Source organism: Carcharhinus amblyrhynchos, chromosome 5 (genome assembly GCF_965287045.1).
Source record: "Carcharhinus amblyrhynchos chromosome 5, sCarAmb.v2.hapA, whole genome shotgun sequence".
Lineage (NCBI taxonomy): Eukaryota > Metazoa > Chordata > Chondrichthyes > Carcharhiniformes > Carcharhinidae > Carcharhinus > Carcharhinus amblyrhynchos.
Genome location: NC_137328.1, coordinates 106,174,530 through 106,193,581, shown reverse-complemented (window position 1 = coordinate 106,193,581; position 19,052 = coordinate 106,174,530). Strand labels below are relative to the sequence as shown.

Sequence of the window (19,052 nt, the reverse complement as noted above, 5' to 3'; positions counted from 1 at the left end):
GTTGTGGCTCAGCAACCAAGCCATCACAAGAAATTTTGAGTTAATTTTTAAGCTGGACAGGACCAGGGAGATGCAGAAAGCAGACATCCCAAGAGAACAAAAGAAAGTCAGCAAACCACGGAAATGGGAAGAGACAAAGAAACTGAGAACAAGAGATTGAATAACGACCCTTTTAATTCATTTTACAGGAATAAGCATCACTAGCTGGGCCAGCATTTACTGACATCACAGATGAACTCAATTTCAGAAGGCATTTGAGAGTCAACCACATTGCTGTGGATATCAAGTCACATGTGGGCCAGACCAGGTAAGGACAGCAGATTTCCTTCCCTAAAGGCAGTGAACCAGATGGGTTTTTATGACAATTGACAATGGTGTTGTGGTCATCATTAGATAGATTTTCATTGAATTCAAATTGAACCTGGGTCCTCAGATCTTGCTCTGGGTCTCTGGATTGCTAGTCCAGCAACAATACCACCATTCAGGAAAATTCAGGAAGAGAAAGTATTCTTAAGTTAAAGGAACAGCTGTAAGAAACAGATTTGAAGTCATCTAGATGAGAAGCCAAACATCCAATAAAAAAGTCTGGCAACATCTTAACACAATCTGTGAAGCAATAGTGTTGTGTTGGCATGGCTGGGTACCTGAGAGATTGTGTGGAAGCTTGAATGCATGTGCAATCCAAGGCAAAGGAATAGCGAAAGAGACTGAAATCCTGGAAGCAGATCCTTAGTGAAGACATCTGAAAGAAAGAATTGTGTTTGGGAAAAGATTTAAAGGTATGTTTTTTTAAAAGTGGAGTTTGGAAACACTCATTTGGAAGTCAAGAGTTCCAGTGAGATCAGTTGGCTCAGAGTGTGACAAGCTTCTGGAGGAATGAGAAAGCAAATTTGATGAGAAGTTATATTACATGGCATCTGTCACATGGTTTCAGAGGATGATGTCTGACCACTGTTGATCTGTTGGTCTATATGGACTGTGTACTTACTGAGAACAATAAGAGTATAAGATCTGACATGTGAGATAAAAGCAAACAATATTGGAAATATTTAGCAAATCATTTTTGCGCAGAGAACTAGAGATGATGTTTTAGGTCAATGACATCATCAGTTGTTAAAATTCTTGGCCAGACCTCCAAGGTCCAGTTAAGGGCCAACAGTACTTTGTTTATAACGGACAAAGTTTAAGGTTCAGGACACTTGCTCAGTGGAGAAAGCCACAAGATTCTATGGGTTTTGAACAAGCAAAAATAAACTTTATAGTACAAGGTCAGAAAGATCAAACAGTTTATAATATTTATTTTTTTTGGATCAATATAAGGAGATACATACGAATCAACTGGCAAACTGTGATTGAATATACCACGCTTCACAATAAATGACAGATGCAACCAAAACAGAATCCATGAATTTCTCAAGAACCCATCCAGATATCAGTAACACTGCAAGTCAACCACTCTCATTGAAACTCCATTCTTTCATGAGGAATTCCAATTTTCATCTTTGAAGATTTTACCTTGGAATTTCCTCCAACAGCCACTCCAATGTGGAAAAGGTCAGCAACGATCCACTTTGCAGGTTTCAATCTAATTTTAGAACATAGAACTTAGAACACTACAGCGCAAAGAGGCCCTTCGGCCCACAAGTTGCGCCGATCACATCTATACCTACCAAGCCATAGAACTACCTGTAACTTCCAATGCCATTAGATCCCATATACTCATCCAGAAGTCTTTTAAAAGACCCCAGCGAGTTTGCCTCCACCACTACCGAAGGCAGCCGATTCCACTCACTCACCACCCTGAGTAAAAAACTTACCCCTAACATCTTCTCTGTACTTGCTTCCCAGCACCTTAAACCTGCGTCCTCTTGTGTCGACCATTTCAGCCCTGGGAAATAGCCTCCGAGGGTCCACCCTATCTAAACCTCTCAACATCTTATAATCCTTCTGAGATTCCATTCCCCTGGGGTTCCCACTCAAGCCCAATTCAAGCTCTGCGGCCAAGCAGAACACTACTGCTTCAAAGGGTACCTTTACCTCAATCACATGAAACACAGGGCCAGCTGTCAGCTGCTTTCTTGGATTTTCAGGGCTTCTTTTGAGATCTTTTCAATTACCAAACTCAGACACTGTTTCTTCTTTAGAGACTCTGTTCTTGTGGATTCCTTAAGTATGCAGGCAAACACCAAATTATAGGCATGACTTTAGATCTTCGGTCACACTGAACTGAATACTACTGCATCAAACAAGAATCCTTTCCTCCAACATGTTTGATATGATCCACCAATCATTGCAACTTGCAGCCTACTTACGTAGCATTTCACCAGCAGTGAAATTATATGCCACATTAATCAGTTGAAAGGTAGTCAGAGGGTCCTTTTGGCTAGTTGGCAGAATCCTGTTAATTGAAATCTGTCCTCTGAAGGCAAAATAAATATGTCTAGACATCGTATTTTTCTGAACAAACAAAAGCATGGGGGACATTTGCCACCTGGTGCAGTTTCCATGGCAACACCTTGACCAGTCAGAGTTGATTTGCTGAGCAATCAGCACCCTTCCTTTCATGGAGTATAAATTGTTGTTCCCTTTGAAATTCAGCATTCTTGCATTTATTCTGATGAACACAAGACAAAAAAGATTCAAAAGCACGTCCCTTTTTTCAGCAATATTTAAGACTGAAGATTAAGCTCCCACCTCCGATGCTGTGGACAGCCTCAGACAGTAGAAGGAGGAAAACACGACCGAGGAAGCAGTGTCACCTCAGACTAGCTCAGAGGCACAAGTGCAGATACGCGCTTCTTGGTAGACCCAGACACAGTACGGGAGACAATAAGACCATATTGTCTGCTCAGTGAGTGTCCTTAAGAGCAGATAGCTCTTGTTGTACAGTTCTGGGCCTCAGTTTGAGGATCTCTCAGTGGAATTAGAAGTTACCTACTCAGAAGTTAGCCCTCATCACCCATTGCCCATCTGGCGTAGAGGTAGAAGAGTTGGGGCAGCCTTCAACGCAGAGTAATAAAGAATGGTAGCAGCTTCCTGAAAAGAATGCACAGGCATGCAAGTAGTTCCTGCTTTGGTCAAAGACTTCCTGGATATTAATGAAATGGCATCCGTTCTTGATAATGAACCTGTTTGGTGCTGTAATGGTCACATGGGTGAAGTTTATGGCACCTTTAACCTCGGGTAATTTGGCTATTGATGCAAAATCTGTTGTCCTCCATGCTTGCATGGTCCCATCCATGGGAAGTTGGTACAATCAGCTCACTAATGAAGACAGTATTTGTGAGCAGCCAAATGTGATATTTCTCTGAGGTCAAAAGTGTAGCCTTGAAACGAAAGTGAAGAAATTGAGGATCAGGGTCATCTTCAATTTATCACTGTGAAGGGTATGGAGATTGGTCTCCACCTCCTTGGACTACGGTGTCAGGGTATTCTCAGTTCCTTCTCCTCCTCGTTGTTAGCTACTGAGACTGAGCCACTTGCTGCCTGAAGACTCTTCCTAATGCTGCTGTTGCAGCTGCTCTGTCCGAATGCTTGCAGTTTGAGAGATCTGCATCCATGTCTAGTGGCAGACTTCCTTTCTCGGAGTAGTGATTTTTTTTAAGACTGGCTGAATGGACCAATGCCCCTGCAATGGCAAATTTGCACCTGGGCTAGAGTTTTCAAGTAACACATCCCTGCCTTCTCACCATTCCCTTGTGCAAACTTAGAACATTCCCAAAGCTCTCTGCGAGAAGTACAATATTCTTACTTTCACACTATTCAGAACTTTCCTGCACTTGAGTGGCCTCTAGCACTGTTCCCGACTGCACTGAGTTTACACAGCCTTTCGAAACTTGCATGATGCCCAAAAAAAATCATAAAGCAAGTGCTTCAAAAGTTCTCTTTGCAGCACCGGGAACGGGGACAGGAATTCCAGATCTGGATCCCAGCCACCACTTTTAAAGCCCACCTGGTGCATTTCAGCCCTGGGATCACAAAATCCAGTCCATAAATTCTTTCACTCTCCCTGTGTTCTGTCAAACCTGCAGGGTTCCAGCATTCTCGTTATTATTTATTTATTTTTGAATATAAATGGATGCAGCTTTCTACAGACTAGATAATTTCTGGTTATGATCACATGTGTAACGTACTATATGGAGAGAAATGCAGAATCTAACAATTACGGCAGTCCGCTCTCCTGTTATGTACTCAAGTGTGAAGACGTGGATTTGGCATTTGCTCTGTGAAAGTACTTGCGCCTAAGTTAGAAATGTCACTGATTCAGGCTCCGTTTCAGAAACTTGAGCACATGATGTTGGATGCCACTACATACAACATGCTTTTGGATAAGATATTAAACCAAGAAAACATCTGCCATGCAGGTAATTAAGAAGGCAAATGGAATTTTGTCCTTTATTGCTAGAGGGATGGAGTTTATGCTAGAGGGAGCGAGGTTATGTTGCAGCTGTATAAGGTGCTGGTGAGGCCACACCTGAAGTACTGTGTACAGTTTTGGTCTCCTTACTTGAGAAAGGATATACTGGCAGTGGAGAGAGTGCAGAGGAGATTCACTAGGTTGATTCTCGAGTTGAGAGGGTTGGCTTATGAGGACAGACTGAGTAGACTGGGGCTATACTCATTGGAATTCAAAAGAATGAAGGGAGATCTTATAGAAATGTATAAGATTATAGAAAGGAATAGATACGATAGAAGCAGGAAAGTTGTTTCCACTGGTGAGTGGAACTAGAACTAGGGGGCATGGCTTCAAAATAAGGGGGAGCAGATTTAGGACCGAGTTGAGGAGTAACTTCTTCACACAAGGGGTTGTGAATCTGTGGAATTCCCTGCCCAGTGAAGCAGCTGAAGCTACCTCATTGAATGTTTTTAAGGCAAGGATAGATAAATTTTTGAACAGTAAAGGAATTAAGGGTTATGGTGTGCAGGCGGGTAAGTGGAGTTGAGTCTGCAAAAAGGTCAGCCACGGTCTTATTGAATGGCGGAGCAGGTTCAAGGGGCCAGATGGCCTACTGCTGCTCCTAGTTTTTATGACTGATGGATGTAAAAGATATTCCAGACTCAAAACAGTGGCTCTATTCTCTCTCCACACATGCTGTCAGATCTGCTGAGATTTTCCAGCATTTTCTATTTTTGTGCAAGTAAGCCAGACAGAGGAGAGTGGTGGTGGATGGGGATTGTTCAAGCCTTTATTTGAGGAAGAAACAAAGAGTTCTCAGGCCATCACCATTAAAAGAAATACAGGAAATATTTTCCAATACATTGGTCTATTTTTATTTGTTAATTAGCATTACTAAAACAAATTAACTGGTCACTTATCTCACTGCCATGTTCAAGGACTTTGTTTCAGTACATTAACTTCTGTGTTTCCTTAATGTAGTGTCTACACCTCAAAAGCACTTCATTGCCTATGAAATGCTTTTAATATTCTTAGGATATGAAAGTCATTGTAAATGTTTATCCATTCTTTAACTTCACAACTGAAGAAGTCAATGGCATCTGTATCCTATTTACTACTACGGTACTGTGGCACAATAATTAGTACTGTTGCCTTACAGCGCCAGGGACTCAGGTTCAATTCCCGGCTTGGGTCACCATCTGTGCAGAGTCTGCACGTTCTCCCCGCGTCTGTGTGGGTATTCTCCAGGTGCTTCGGTTTCCTCCCACAAGTCCGAAATACGTGCTGGTTAGGTCATCAGCCAAGCTAAACTCTCCGTCAGTGTTTCCGTACAGGCGCCAGAGTGTGACGACTAGGCGATTTTCACAATAACTTCATTGCAGTGTTATTGAAAGCCTACTTGTGACTAGTAAATAAACTTTACTACTGGTGTTTAGCTCAGGAAAGGTTTATTACATTCCATAAGTATAGGTGATTTACATTTTCCATACAAAATATATCATTTACAAAATAAGAGCTCAGGGTGTTTCAGTATGGAAAAAGGATTTGTTAGCTAGCAGGCAACAGAGAGTAAGCATAAATAGATCACTTTCAGGTTGGGCATGATCTCAATGCTGGGGCCTCAACTATTTATAATAGAAACATAGAAAAAACCCTACAGCACAATGCAGGCCCTTCAGCCCACAAAGTTGTGCTAAACATGTCTCTACCTTAGAGATTCCTAGGCTTACCTATAATCCTCCATCTTACTAAGTTCCATGTACTTATCTAAAAGTCTCTTCAAAGACCCTATCGAATCCGCCTCCAGCACTGTTGCTGGCAGCCCATTCCACACACCCACCACTCTCTGAGTGAAAAATTTACCCCTGACATCTCCTCTATACCTACTCCCCAGCACCTTAAACCTGTGTCCTCTTATGGCAACCATTTCAGCCCTGGGAAAAGGCCTCTGACTATCCACTCGGTCAATACCTCTCAATGTCTTATACACCTCTATCAGGTCAACCCTCATCCTTCGTCTCTCCAAGGAGAAAAGGCTGAGCTCTTTCAACCTATCCTCATAAGGCATGCTCCCCAATCCAGGCAACATCCTTGTAAATCTCCTCTGCACCCTTTCTATGGCTTCTACATCCTTCCTGTAATGAGGCGACCAGAACTGAGCATAGCACTCCAAGTGGGGTCTGGCCAGGGTCCTATATAGCTGCAACGTTTTCTCTCGACTCCTAAACTCAATTCCTCGATTTGATGAAGGCCAGTGCACCATATGCCTTCTTAACCACATCCTTTACTTGTAAAGCTGCTTTGAGCGTCCTATGAACTCGGACCCCAAGATCCTTCTGATCTCCCACACTGCCGAGAGTCCTACCATTAATATTATATTGTGCCATCCTAGTCGACTTGCCAAAATGAACCACTTCACACTTATCTGGGTTGAACTCCATCTGCTATTTCTCCGTCCAGTCTTGCATCCTTTCAATATCTCGCTGCAACTTCTGACATCCCTCCACACTATCCACAACACCTCCAACCATTGTGTCATCAGCAAACTTACCAACCCACCCCTCCACTTCCTCATGCAGGTCATTTATAAAAATCACAAAGAGTAAGGGGCCAGATCCCTGGTGCACTCCACTGGTGACCGACCTCCATGCAAAATATGACCCATCTATAACCACTCTTTGCCTTCTGTGGGCAAGCCAGTTCTGGATCCACAAAGCAATGTCCCCTTGGATCCTATGCCCCCTCACTTTCTCAATAAACTTTGCATAGGGCACCTTATCAAATGCCTTGCTGAAGTCCATATATATGGCATCTACTGCTCTTCCTTCATCAATGTGTTTAGTCACATCTTCAAAAAATTCAATCTGGCTCGTGCGGCACGATATGCCTTTAACAAAGCCATGCTGACTATTCTTAATCATATTATATCTCTCCAAATGTTCATAAATCCTACCTCTCAGGATCTTCTCCATCAACTTACCACCACTGAGGTTAGACTCACTGGTCGGTAATTTCCAAGGCTACCTCTATTCCCTTTCTTGAATAAAGGAACAACATCTGTGATCCTCCAATCCTCTGGAACCTCTCCCGTCTCCACTGATGATGCAAAGATCATCGCCAGAGGTTCAGCAGTCTCCTCCCTTGCCTCCCACAGTAGCCTGGGGTACATTCTATCCGGTCCCGGCAACTTATCTAACTTGATGCTTTTCAAAAGCTCCATCACATCCTCTTTCTTAACATCTACATACTCAAGCTTTTCAATCCGCTGCAAGTCTGCACTACAACCACCAAGATCCTTTTCCACTGTGAATACTCAAGTAAAGTATTCATTAAATACCTCTGCTATTTCTTCCGGTTCCATACAAACTTTCCCACCATCACACTTGATAGGTCCTATTCTTTCCGGTTCTATCCTCTTGCTCTTCACATACTTGTAGAATGCTTTGAGGTTTTTCTTAATCCTGCCTGCCAAGGCCTTCTCATGACCCCTTCTGGCTCTCCTAATTTCCTTCTTAAGATCCTCCCTATTAGCCATATACTCATCTCGATCTCTAACATTACCTAGCTCTCTGAACCTTTTGTAAGCTTTTCTTTTCTTCTTGACTAGATTTATTACAGCCTTTGTACACCATGGCTCCTGTAACCTATCATAACTTCCCTGTCTCATTGGAACGTTGCTATGCAGAACTCCAGACATATATTCCCTGAAAATTTGCCACATTTCTTCCGTATATTTCCCTGAGAAAACCTCCTTCCAATTTAAGCTTCCAATTTCCTGCCTGACAGCCTCATAATTCCCCCTACTCCAATTAAACACTTTCCTAACTTGTCTGATCCTCTCTCCAATGCTATTGTAAAGGAGATAGAATTATGATCAGTACCTCCTAAATGCTCTCCCACTGAGAGATCTGACACCTGATCAGGTTCATTTCCCAATACCAAGTACAGCCTCTCCCCTTGTAGGCTTATCCACATACTGTGTCAAGGAACCTTCCTGAACACACCTAACAAATTCCTTCCCATTTAAATCTCTTACCCTAGGGAGATTCCAATCAATATTTGGGAAATTAAAATCTCCCATCACGACAACTCTGTTATAATTACATCTTTCCAGGATGTGCTTCCCAATCTGCTCAACATCCCTGTTACTATTGGGCGGCCTATAGAAAACACCCAGTAAAGTCAAAGACCCCTTCCTGTTCCTAACCTCCACCCACAGAGGCTCCATAGACAATCCCTCCATGGCATCCATTACACTATCTCTGATCAACAGTGCCACTTCCCCACTTCTTTTGCCTCCCTCCTGTCCCTTCTGAAACATGTGAAACCTGGCACTTGAAGTAACCAGTCCTGTCCCTGACTCATCCAAGTCTCTGTAATGGCCACCACATCACATTTCCAAGTAGTGATCCACGCTCTAAGTTCATCCACTTGTTCACAACACTCCTTGCATTAAAATAGACACATCACAAACCTTCAGTCTGAGCGCCTGCCTATTCTTCCTCTCACACGGTTTACAAGCTTTTTCTATTTGTGAGCTAATCTTCTCTCTCCCAGTCACTTCAATTTGATTCCCACCCCACAACTTTTCAAGTTTAATTTAGAACAACAACTTGGATGAAGGGACTGAAGGTACATTTGCTAAATTTGCTGCTGACATAAACAAAGGTAGGACGGTAAGTTGTGAATAAGAGATAAAGAGACTGCAAAGATAGGTTAAATGAGCGGACAAAGATTTGGCAAATGAATTATAATGTGGGAAAATGTGAACTTGGCCACATTGGCAGGAAGAATAGAAAAGCAGCATATTTATTTAAATGGAGAGAATGCCGAATTGAGGTACAAAGCGATTTGAGTATCTTGATACATGAATCAAGAAAAGTTAGCACGTAGAACATAAGAACATAAGAAATAGGAGCAGGAGTAGGCCATCTAGCCCTTCGAGCCTGCCCTGCCATTCAATAAGATCATGGCCGATCTGTCGTGGCTCAGTTCCACATTCCCGCCCTCTCCCCATAACCCTTAATCCCCTCACTTACCAAAAACCCATCAACCCGCGTCTTAAAAATATTTAGCGAGGCAGCCTCCACCACTTCAATGGGCAGAGAATTCCAGAGATTCACCACCCTTTGAGTGAAGAAGTTCCTCCTCAACTCCGTTCTAAACCGACCCCCCTTTATCTTGAGGCTGTGCCCCCTAGTCCTACTGTCCTTTCTGAGTGGGAAGAGTCTCTCCACCTCTATCCTATCCAGCCCATTCATCATCTTATACGTCTCAATGAGATCTCCCCTCATTCTTCTAAACTCTAACGAGTACAAGCATAGTTTATTCAGCCTCTCCTCATAGCTCAACCCCCTCAACTCCGGCATCAGCCTAGTAAACCTCCTCTGCACTCCCTCCAAGGCCAAAATATCCTTGCGTAAGTGCGGCGACCAAAACTGCACACAGTACTCCAGCTGCGGCCTCACCAATGCCCTATACAGCTGCAGCAAGACCTCCCTACTTTTATATTCAATCCCCCTCGCTATGAAGGCCAGCATCCCATTTGCCTTCCTGACCACCTGCTGCACCTGCAGGCTGGGTTTTTGCGACTCATGCACAAGGACCCCGAGGTCCCTCTGCACCGTCGCCTGCTGCAGTTTTTCGCCACGTAAGTAATAGTCCTTCCTACCATTATTCCTACCAAAGTGTACCACCTCACACTTGCCAACATTAAATTCCATTTGCCAGTTCCTGGCCCATTCACCCAGCCTATCTAGATCCTTCTGCAGACTCTCCACACCCTCCGCGCAATTTGCCGTTCCACCAATCTTGGTGTCATCAGCAAATTTCGACACCATACACTCGGTTCCCTCCTCCAGATCATCTATATAAATGGTAAATAGCTGAGGCCCCAGAACCGACCCCTGGGGCACTCCACTAGTCACCAACCGCCAATCCGAATAGCACCCATTAACCCCCACTCTCTGCCTATTTGACAACCAATCCTCTATCCACGCTAACACCCTACCCCCAACTCCACGCCCCCTTACCTTCTGCAATAACCTCTTGTGAGGTACCTTGTCAAACACCTTCTGAAAATCAAGAAACACCACATCCACCGGCTCTCCTCTATCCACCGCCCTAGACACATCCTCATAGAACTCCAATAAATTTGTCAGACACGACATCCCCTTAACGAAACCGTGCTGCGTCTGCTCTATCAAGCAATTCCCCTCAAGATGCCTCGCTATTTCCTCCTTGATGACGGATTCTAACATTTTACCTACAACAGACATTAAACGAACCGGCCTATAATTCCCTGCCTTTTGCCTGCCACCCTTCTTAAACAACGGCGTAACATTAGCTGCTTTCCAATCTTCCGGCACTTCCCCGGAATCCAGCGACGTTTGGAAAATAACCACCAAGGCATCCACTATCACCTCCGCCATTTCTTTCAGAACCCTCGGATGCATTCCATCCGGTCCTGGGGACTTGTCCACAATCAGTCCCTCCAGTCTATCGAGCACCACCTCTCTAGTAACAATAATGTCATTGAGACCCTCCAGTCCTACCACCTTTCCATCGCTAACACCCGGCAAATTATTCACGTCCTCCTCCGTGAAGACAGAAACAAAAAAGTTATTCAAGACCTCAGCCATTTCCCCATCCCCTACCACTAATTCCCCCTTCTCATCCTCTAAGGGACCAACGTTCACCCTAGCCAGCCTCTTCCTTTTTATATATTTATAAAAACTCTTGCTATCCTTTTTTATATTAAGCGCTAGCCCAGCTTCATAGTTTATCCTACCCTTCTTTATCAACTTCTTTGTCAATCTTTGTTGACATTTAAACCTCTCCCAATCCTCTTCTCGCCCACTACTCTTAGCTACTCTAAACGCCTCCGCTTTTAATTTAACACTTTCCTTCACCTCCTTTGCTATCCACGGCTTATTACCTCTCCTCCTACGGTCCTTTTTAACCATCGGAATAAATTTCTGCTGAGCACCAAGAAAGATCTCCTTAAAGATCCTTCACTGCTCCTCAGCAGACCTACCTTCCAACGTGCTCCCCCAGTCAACATTCGCCAATTCTTCTCTCATCCTACCATACTCCCCTCTGTTCAAACAAAGGACGCGTGTCCGGGAACCCACTTTCTCCTCCTCCATCTGCACCAGAAACTCCACCATACAATGATCATTCTCCCCAAGAGGATCCTTCACCACAAGGTCCCTAATTCTACCCGCCTCATTACATAACACCAGATCCAAGATAGCTCGCTCCCTCGTCGGCTCTAACACACATTGTTCAAGGAAACTATCCCGGCAGCATTCCAAGAACTCCTCCTCAAGCCCACCTCGTCCAACATGGGTCGACCAATCAATATGTAGATTGAAATCCCCCATAATTACCGCCATTCCATTCCTGCACGCCGCACTTATTTGCGCGTTAACAGCCCGCCCCAGGTAAGCAAGCGATTAGGAAGGCAAATGGAATGTAGTAATTTACTGCAAGGGGAACGGAATATAAAAGTAGGGATGTTTTGCTACAGTTACACAGGGTGTTGGTGAGATTACATCTGGAGTGCTGCACTGTTAATCAAGGATAGTTTAACAGCTGCTGAAAGGCATTTCGAGGGCGACCTACCTACTGAGGTAATATGGGCTGAAGTTAGAAATAGGAAAGGACCAGTCATGTTGTTAGGAGTTTTCTATAGCCCCCAAATAGTAATAGAGATGTGGAGGAGGAAATGGCAAAGCAGATTATGATTAGGTGTGGAGGTCACAGGGTAGTTATCATGGGAGACTTCAACTTTCCAAATATTGATTAGAACCTTTTATAGGTCGAATAGTTCGGATGGGACACTTTTTGTACAGTGTGTGCAGGAGAGTTTCCTGACACAACATGTGGATAAGCCGAAAAGAGGTGGGGCCACACTGGACTTGGTACTGGGTAATGAACTGGGCCAGATGTTAGATTTGTTTGTGGGAGAGCACTTTGGAGATAGTTACCACAATTCGGTGTCCTTCATTATTGCAATGAAGAGGGACAGGGTCACATTACAGGGCATGGTTTATAATTGGGGTAGGGTTAATTATGATGCAATTAGACAAGAATAAGGGAGCATAAGATGGGAGCAGAAACTATCAGGTATGGGCACAAGCAAAAAGTGGAGCTTTCTCGAGGAACAAATACCGCGTGTCCTTGATAGGTATGTCCCTGGCAGGCAGGGAGGAAATGGCCGAGTGAGGGAACCATGGTTCACAAAGGATGTTGAATGTCTTGTTAAGAGGAAAAAGGAAGCGTATGTAAGGATGAAAAAACAAGGTTCAGTTGGGTTGCTTGAGTGTTACAAGGTAGCTAGGAATAAGAAGGGGCTTAGGAGAGCTAAGAGGGGGCATGAGAAGTCCTTGGTGGGTCGGATAAAAGAAAACCCCAAGGCTTTTTACTCTTATGTGAGAAATAAAAGAATGACCAGGGTGAGGTTAGGGCCAGTCAAGGATAGTGGGAGATAGAACTTATGCATGGAGTCAGAAGAGATAGGTGAGGCGTTGAATGAATACTTTTCTTCAGTGTTCACTAAGGAGAGGGGCCATGTTTTTGAGGATGAGTCTGTGATACAGGCTGATAGGATGGACGAGGTAGATGTTCTGAGGGAAGATGTATTAACAATTTTGAAAAACCTGAGGGCAGATAAGTCCCCTGGACCAGATGGGATACATCCTAGGATACTTTGGGAGCCAAGGGATCAGATTGTGGAACCTTTAGCTTTGATCTTTGGATCCTCACTGTCCACGATGCTAGTGCCAGAGGACTGGAGAGTGGCAAATGTTGTTCCTCTCTTCAAGAAAGGAAATAGGAATGACCCTGGTAATTATAGGCCAGTTAGTCTTACTTTGGTGCTCGATAAGTTAATGAAAAGAGTCCTGAGAGATAGGATTTATGACCATTTGGAAAGACGCAGTTTAATCTGGAATAGTCAGCACGGTTTTGTGAGGGGTAAGTCCTGCCTCACAAATTCGATTGAATTCTTTGAGGAGGTAACTAAATGTGTGGATGAAGGTAGATCAGTTGATGTCATATACATGGATTTTAGTAAGGCTTTGATAAGATTCACCGTGATCGGCTGATGAAGAAGATAAGGATGTGTGGGATAGAAGGAAATTTGGCCGATTGGATAAGTAACTGGCTGTATCACAGAAGACAGAGAGTGGTGGTGGAAGGAAAATTTTCAGACAGGAGGCCAGTTACCAGCGATGTACCACAGGGGTCAGTGCTGGGTCCTCTGCTTTTTGTGATTTTTATCAATGATTTGGAAGAGGGGACTGAAGGATGGGTTAGTAAATTTGCTGATGACACCAAGATTGGTGGAGCAGTGGATGAGGTGGAGGGCTCTTGCAGGCTGCAAAGAGACATCGATAGGATGCAGAGCTGGGCCAAAAAGTGGCAAATGGAGTTTAACCCTGATAAGCGTGAAGTGATTAATTTTGGTAGGACAAACTTGAATGCAGATTACAGGGTCAATGGCAGAGTTCTGAGGAATGTGGAGGAACAGAGAGATCTTGGGGTTCATATCCACAGATCTCTGAAGGTTGCCACTCAAGTGGATAGAGCAGTGAAGAAGCTTATAGCGTGTCAGCGTTCATTAACAGGGGGTTTGAGTTTAAGAGCCATGGGGTTATGCTGCAACTATACCGGATGTTAGTGAGACCACATTTGGAGTATTGTGTTCAGTTCTGGTCACCTCATTATAAGAAGGTTGTGGAAGCATTGGAGAGAGTGCAGAGGAGATTTACCAGGACGCTGCCTGGTTTGGAGGGTAGGTCTTATGAGGAAAGATTGAGGAAGTTGGGGCTTTTCTCTTTGGAGCAGAGGAGAATGAGAGGCGACTTAATAGAGGTTTATAAGATGATGAGAGGGATAGATAGCGTGGACGTGCAGAGACTATTTCCTCGCGTGGATGTAGCTGTTACTAGGGGGCACAACTACAACGTTCATGGTGGAGATATAGGAGGGATGTCCGAGGTGGATCCTTCACTCAGAGAGCGGTTGGGGTGTGGAATAGACTGACTGCTGTGATAGTGGAGTCTGACACTTTAGGACTCAAGCAGTTATTGGATAGGCACCAGAATTACAGGGAGTGGGATAGCTTGATCTTGGGATTGGACATAGCTCAGCACAACATTGAGGGCCGAAGGGCCTGTACTGTGCTGTAATGTTCTATGTTCTACAATTTAGGCCTCTATCTTATGAAGAATATCAGTCCGTTAGAAGCAGTTCAGAGAAGTTCACTTGACTGATAACTAGGATGCGGGCGAGATTACTATCATTGAATCCCTACTATGCAGAAGGTGGCCATTCGACCTATTGAATCTGCATGAACAACAATCCCATCTTGGTCTAATTCCCGTACCATCACGTATTTACCCTGCTAATCCTCAACAGTAAGGGTCAATTTAGCATGGCCAATCATCCTAACTTGCTAACCTGCACATCTTTGAGGAAAAGTTGGACATCTTAGAAGAGGTGATCTTATTGAAACATATAGGGCGGAATTTTACTACCTTGTCATGCCTGTTGCAAATGACAACGAGCTGGCAAAGTAGTGCTACCCTAAAAATCTGAGCTGTGCTTGGCACAAAACAGTTTGTGATCTTCCCGGTCCCTTTTGAGTGGCGTGAACTGCATTGTGCAAAGAAAGTGCATGAAGCTGATTACCGTGAGATTGACTAGATTTCAATACCATTAGCAAGTTGGGCACAGAATCATCCCCTCTCCCAGAAGCTTCCTATTTCTCTGGCTTGATGTCACACCGGCCACAGTAACAAAAGAGAGCTAGGAGCTGAGTACTAACCTGCAGTGTGTGTGTGTATGTGTTGGCGGGGCGGGGGGGTGAGTTGTGGAGTCAGTAACGGTACAGGATGGGGTTGAATGGTGGAGCAGGTTCAAGAGGCTCAGCGGCCTACTCCTGCTCCCAACTTGTATGTTGGCAAGTGAATTTGCTCAAAGGGACAACTTTAAAAAGAAACAAAGGATGCAGGCTAAAACTATGAAAAATTATTCGCCTTAAGTGGCTGGATTTCCCAGAGTTAAAATGAACAAACTTCTTCACAATTTTAACAAATCTTGACTTTGTCAGATGGTGTTAAAAATTATAGATTATTCATTTAATCATGGAAATTTTTTTTTTTGAAAAATACATTTCAATAGCATTTCAAAAGTAAAGTACTCACCATCAGTCTTTTGGAGGACCCCATCCAAATTAAGTCCCCCCCTTATTCTAAACACAATATCTTCAGTATCAAGTGGCACCTGAAATAAATGAATTAAAAGAATCATCCATTCACATAATATATTAAATTTCTTTGTGCATGTCCTTTACTTGGGCATCACCACTCTCAATACCATTTTATCTGCAGCTGCACAATTTTACTATTAGTTGGAACCTCATAAACACCAGAAACTCATAACCCTATATCTAAATATATATATATATTTGATTGAATTCTTTGAGGAGGTAACTAAGTGTGTGGACAAAGGTAGAGCTGTTGATGTTGTATACATGGATTTTAGTAAGGCATTTGATAAGGTTCCCCATGGTAGGCTCATGAAGATAAGGAGGTGTGGGATAGAAGGAAATTTGGCTGATTAGATAAGTAACTGGCTATATAATAGAAGACAGAGGGTGGTGATGGAGGGAAAATTTTCAGACTGGAGGCCAGTTACCAGCGGTGTACCATAGGGGTCAGTGCTGGGTCCTCTGCTTTTTGTGATTTTTATCAACAACTTGGCTGAAGAGTGGGTTAGTAAATTTGCTGATGACGCCAATGTTGGCGGAGTAGTGGATGAGGTGGAGGGCTCTTGCAGGCTGCAAAGAGACATTGATAGGATGCAGAGCTGGGCCAAAAAGTGGCAGATGGAGTTTAACCCTGATTAAGTGTGAGGTGATTCATTTTGGTAGGACAAACTTGAATGCAGATTACAGGGTCAACGGCAGAGTTCTGAGGAATGTGGAGGAACAGGGAGATCTTGGGGTTCATATCCACAGATCTCTTAAGGTTGCCACTCAAGTGGATAGAGCCATGAAGAAGGCTTATAGTGTGTTAGCATTTATTAACAGGGGGTTATGCCGCAACTGTACCGGATGTTAGTGAGACCACATTTGGAATATTGTGTTCAGTTCTGGTCACCCTCATTATAAGGAGGATGTGGAAGCATTGGAGAGAGTGCAGAGGAGATTTACCAGGATGCTGCCTGGTTTGGAGGGTAGGTCTTATGAGGAAAGGTTGAGGGAGCTGGGGCTTTTCTCTTTAGAGCGGAGGAGGATGAGAGGCGACTTAATAGAGGTTTATATGATGAGAGGAATTGATAGAGTGGACGTGCAGAGACTGTTTCCTTGGGTGGATGTAGCTGTTACTAGGGGGCATAACTATAAGGTTCATGGTGGGAGATATAGGAGGGATGTCCGAGGTAGATTCTTCACTCAGAGAGTGGCTGGGGTGTGGAATAGATTGCCTGCTGTGATAGTGGAGTCGGACACTTTCGGAACTTTCAAGCGGTTATTGGATAGGCACATGGAGCACTCCAGAATTATAGGCAGGGACTAGCTTGATCTTGGGATTGGACATAGCTTGGCACAAACATTGAGGGCCGAAGGGTCTGCACTGTGTTGTAATATTCTATGTTTGTATGTTAAACATTATTCATGCACTGAAGAAAATTTAATTTGCCCTACATACCATGGGAAAGGCCACATAAGGGCCACTAGTGCACATTTCATCCACCAACAAAACAATTTTAAAGTATTTCAAAAAATTATGGCTTCAGCAAGTGTGAAAGTAGTTCACCAAACAAGCTAACACTTTCATCACCTGTATATGATAATTAGGTTTGATGACAAGAGAAACTGAAATTAACAGACCACTTCCATCACATGGTTACAGGTTACAAGTTTGCACTATGCACGAGCAAGATTCTCCCAATTGAGGAAACCACCTTCAATGTTCCTTGACGTTATAGAGATCATCTCAATACCAATGACTATATCATTCTTAAGAAAGCTGAAAGGGAAGGTACTATCTACTTCTAGATGTAGAGGGATTGTGAATTTAAGATTGGTAAAGATATAGCCCTCCACAAGAGAATCATAGAATCCTACAGTGCAGAAGGATGCCACACAGGTTGAGTCTGCACCGATCACATTCCCACCCAGGCTCTATCCGTATAACCCCATGCATTTACCCTAACCAGCCCCCCTGAATTTAGCATGGCCACTCCACCTAACCCGCACATCTTTGGACTGTGGGGGGAAACCGGAGCACCCGGAGGAAACCCATGCAGACAAGAGGAGAATGTGCAAACCCCACAAAGACAGTGGCCAAAGCCGGGAACTAAACCTGGGTCCCAGCGCTGTGAGGCAGCAGTGTGAACAACTGTGCCACCATGCTGCCACTACTACACATTTTATTATCCAAGCTATAATCAGTCCTTCCTTAATTTTAAGACTACGTGTCCCACTATCCATAATTATATGTGTCTTATACAGAAAAGCATATATACTGCAAACTTAAATTCATTAAAACTGCATTGTTATCTTGGGCATCAAACATAACTGTTAAGCTGTTATTATACAAACACCCATTAATGGTGAAATATTATAAAGCTTACAGCTGAGCTACATTTATGCTTATGATTTAGAACTTGCTAAGTTACATCAAGAACATCCCCCACCTTAATTTCATTATCAAGAATTACTGTCATAGATTATTTTAAATAATGTAGCACTACCAATGTATCTGCTATTGATAACAAGTACAATTCATTTTTAATTTAGTTCTTCAGTTAATGATCAATCTGGTTTAGGCAATAATCAACACCTTTTCAACGTGGATTGCACAGGTTTGTCCAAAGTGACTCAATTTAGGCATCACCTATAAACATAAAATAGCAGATCTTGAACTAATTTTCTTAAGCACTGGTGAAATAGTGTAGTGTTTACATTGCTGGACTAGAAATCCACAGGGCTGGGCTATTAATGCAGATAAACATGAGTTTAAAACCCATAGCAGTAGTTTGAGAAGCTGCTGGAGAAAAGTATCTGTGATGGGCAAAAGAACATCATAAAAACAAACCAACTTGGTTTATGTGTACCTCCAGTTCCAGACCAAATGGTTAATAATGATCTTGCATTTTATTTCGTTGAAAATCCACCATCCTCTTAAGACAACTAGAAATGGGCACTAAATCTCTGCATTACCAGAGATGCCCACATATCGAGAAGGAAAGTCAGAAAATAGAGGAAAGGAAAAATCGTATCCCAATCTTCCACTTATACAAGCTACATATTCAAAGTTTTCAATACATGTGCTTGGCAAGTTAGATTTCAACATTTGTCTATTCCGCAACACCACCCTAACCTTAACACATTCTTCCATTCTTCTCTCTCCATAAATACTGCCTTTTGAATCCATTTTTGCTATTTATTTCACCCAAAGCTACTGGTAAATGATTTCACAACTTTACAACACCTTGGTGATTAAGTTCTGCCCAACTTCCTACTTACTCGCAACATTTTAACCGGTACTTGACCTCTGCAATACTGGATCTATTCACGATGGTAAGCAATTTTTCAAAAATGCCAAACCATTCAGAACATGGTAAATGTCAGTTTAAGCTT

General features: G+C 43.3%; 1 protein-coding gene across 1 annotated transcript in view; it reads right to left on the bottom strand.

Moving 5' to 3' along the window:
• The window catches only part of LOC145343270 (ufm1-specific protease 2-like), a 76,937-nt gene that overhangs the window by 48,655 nt on the left and 9,230 nt on the right, over positions 1-19,052 (bottom strand). The window contains exon 2 of the mRNA XM_080189396.1: positions 15,610-15,688. Coding sequence (XP_080045522.1) covers positions 15,610-15,688 — 79 coding nt within the window. The remainder of the gene's footprint in view (positions 1-15,609; positions 15,689-19,052) is intronic.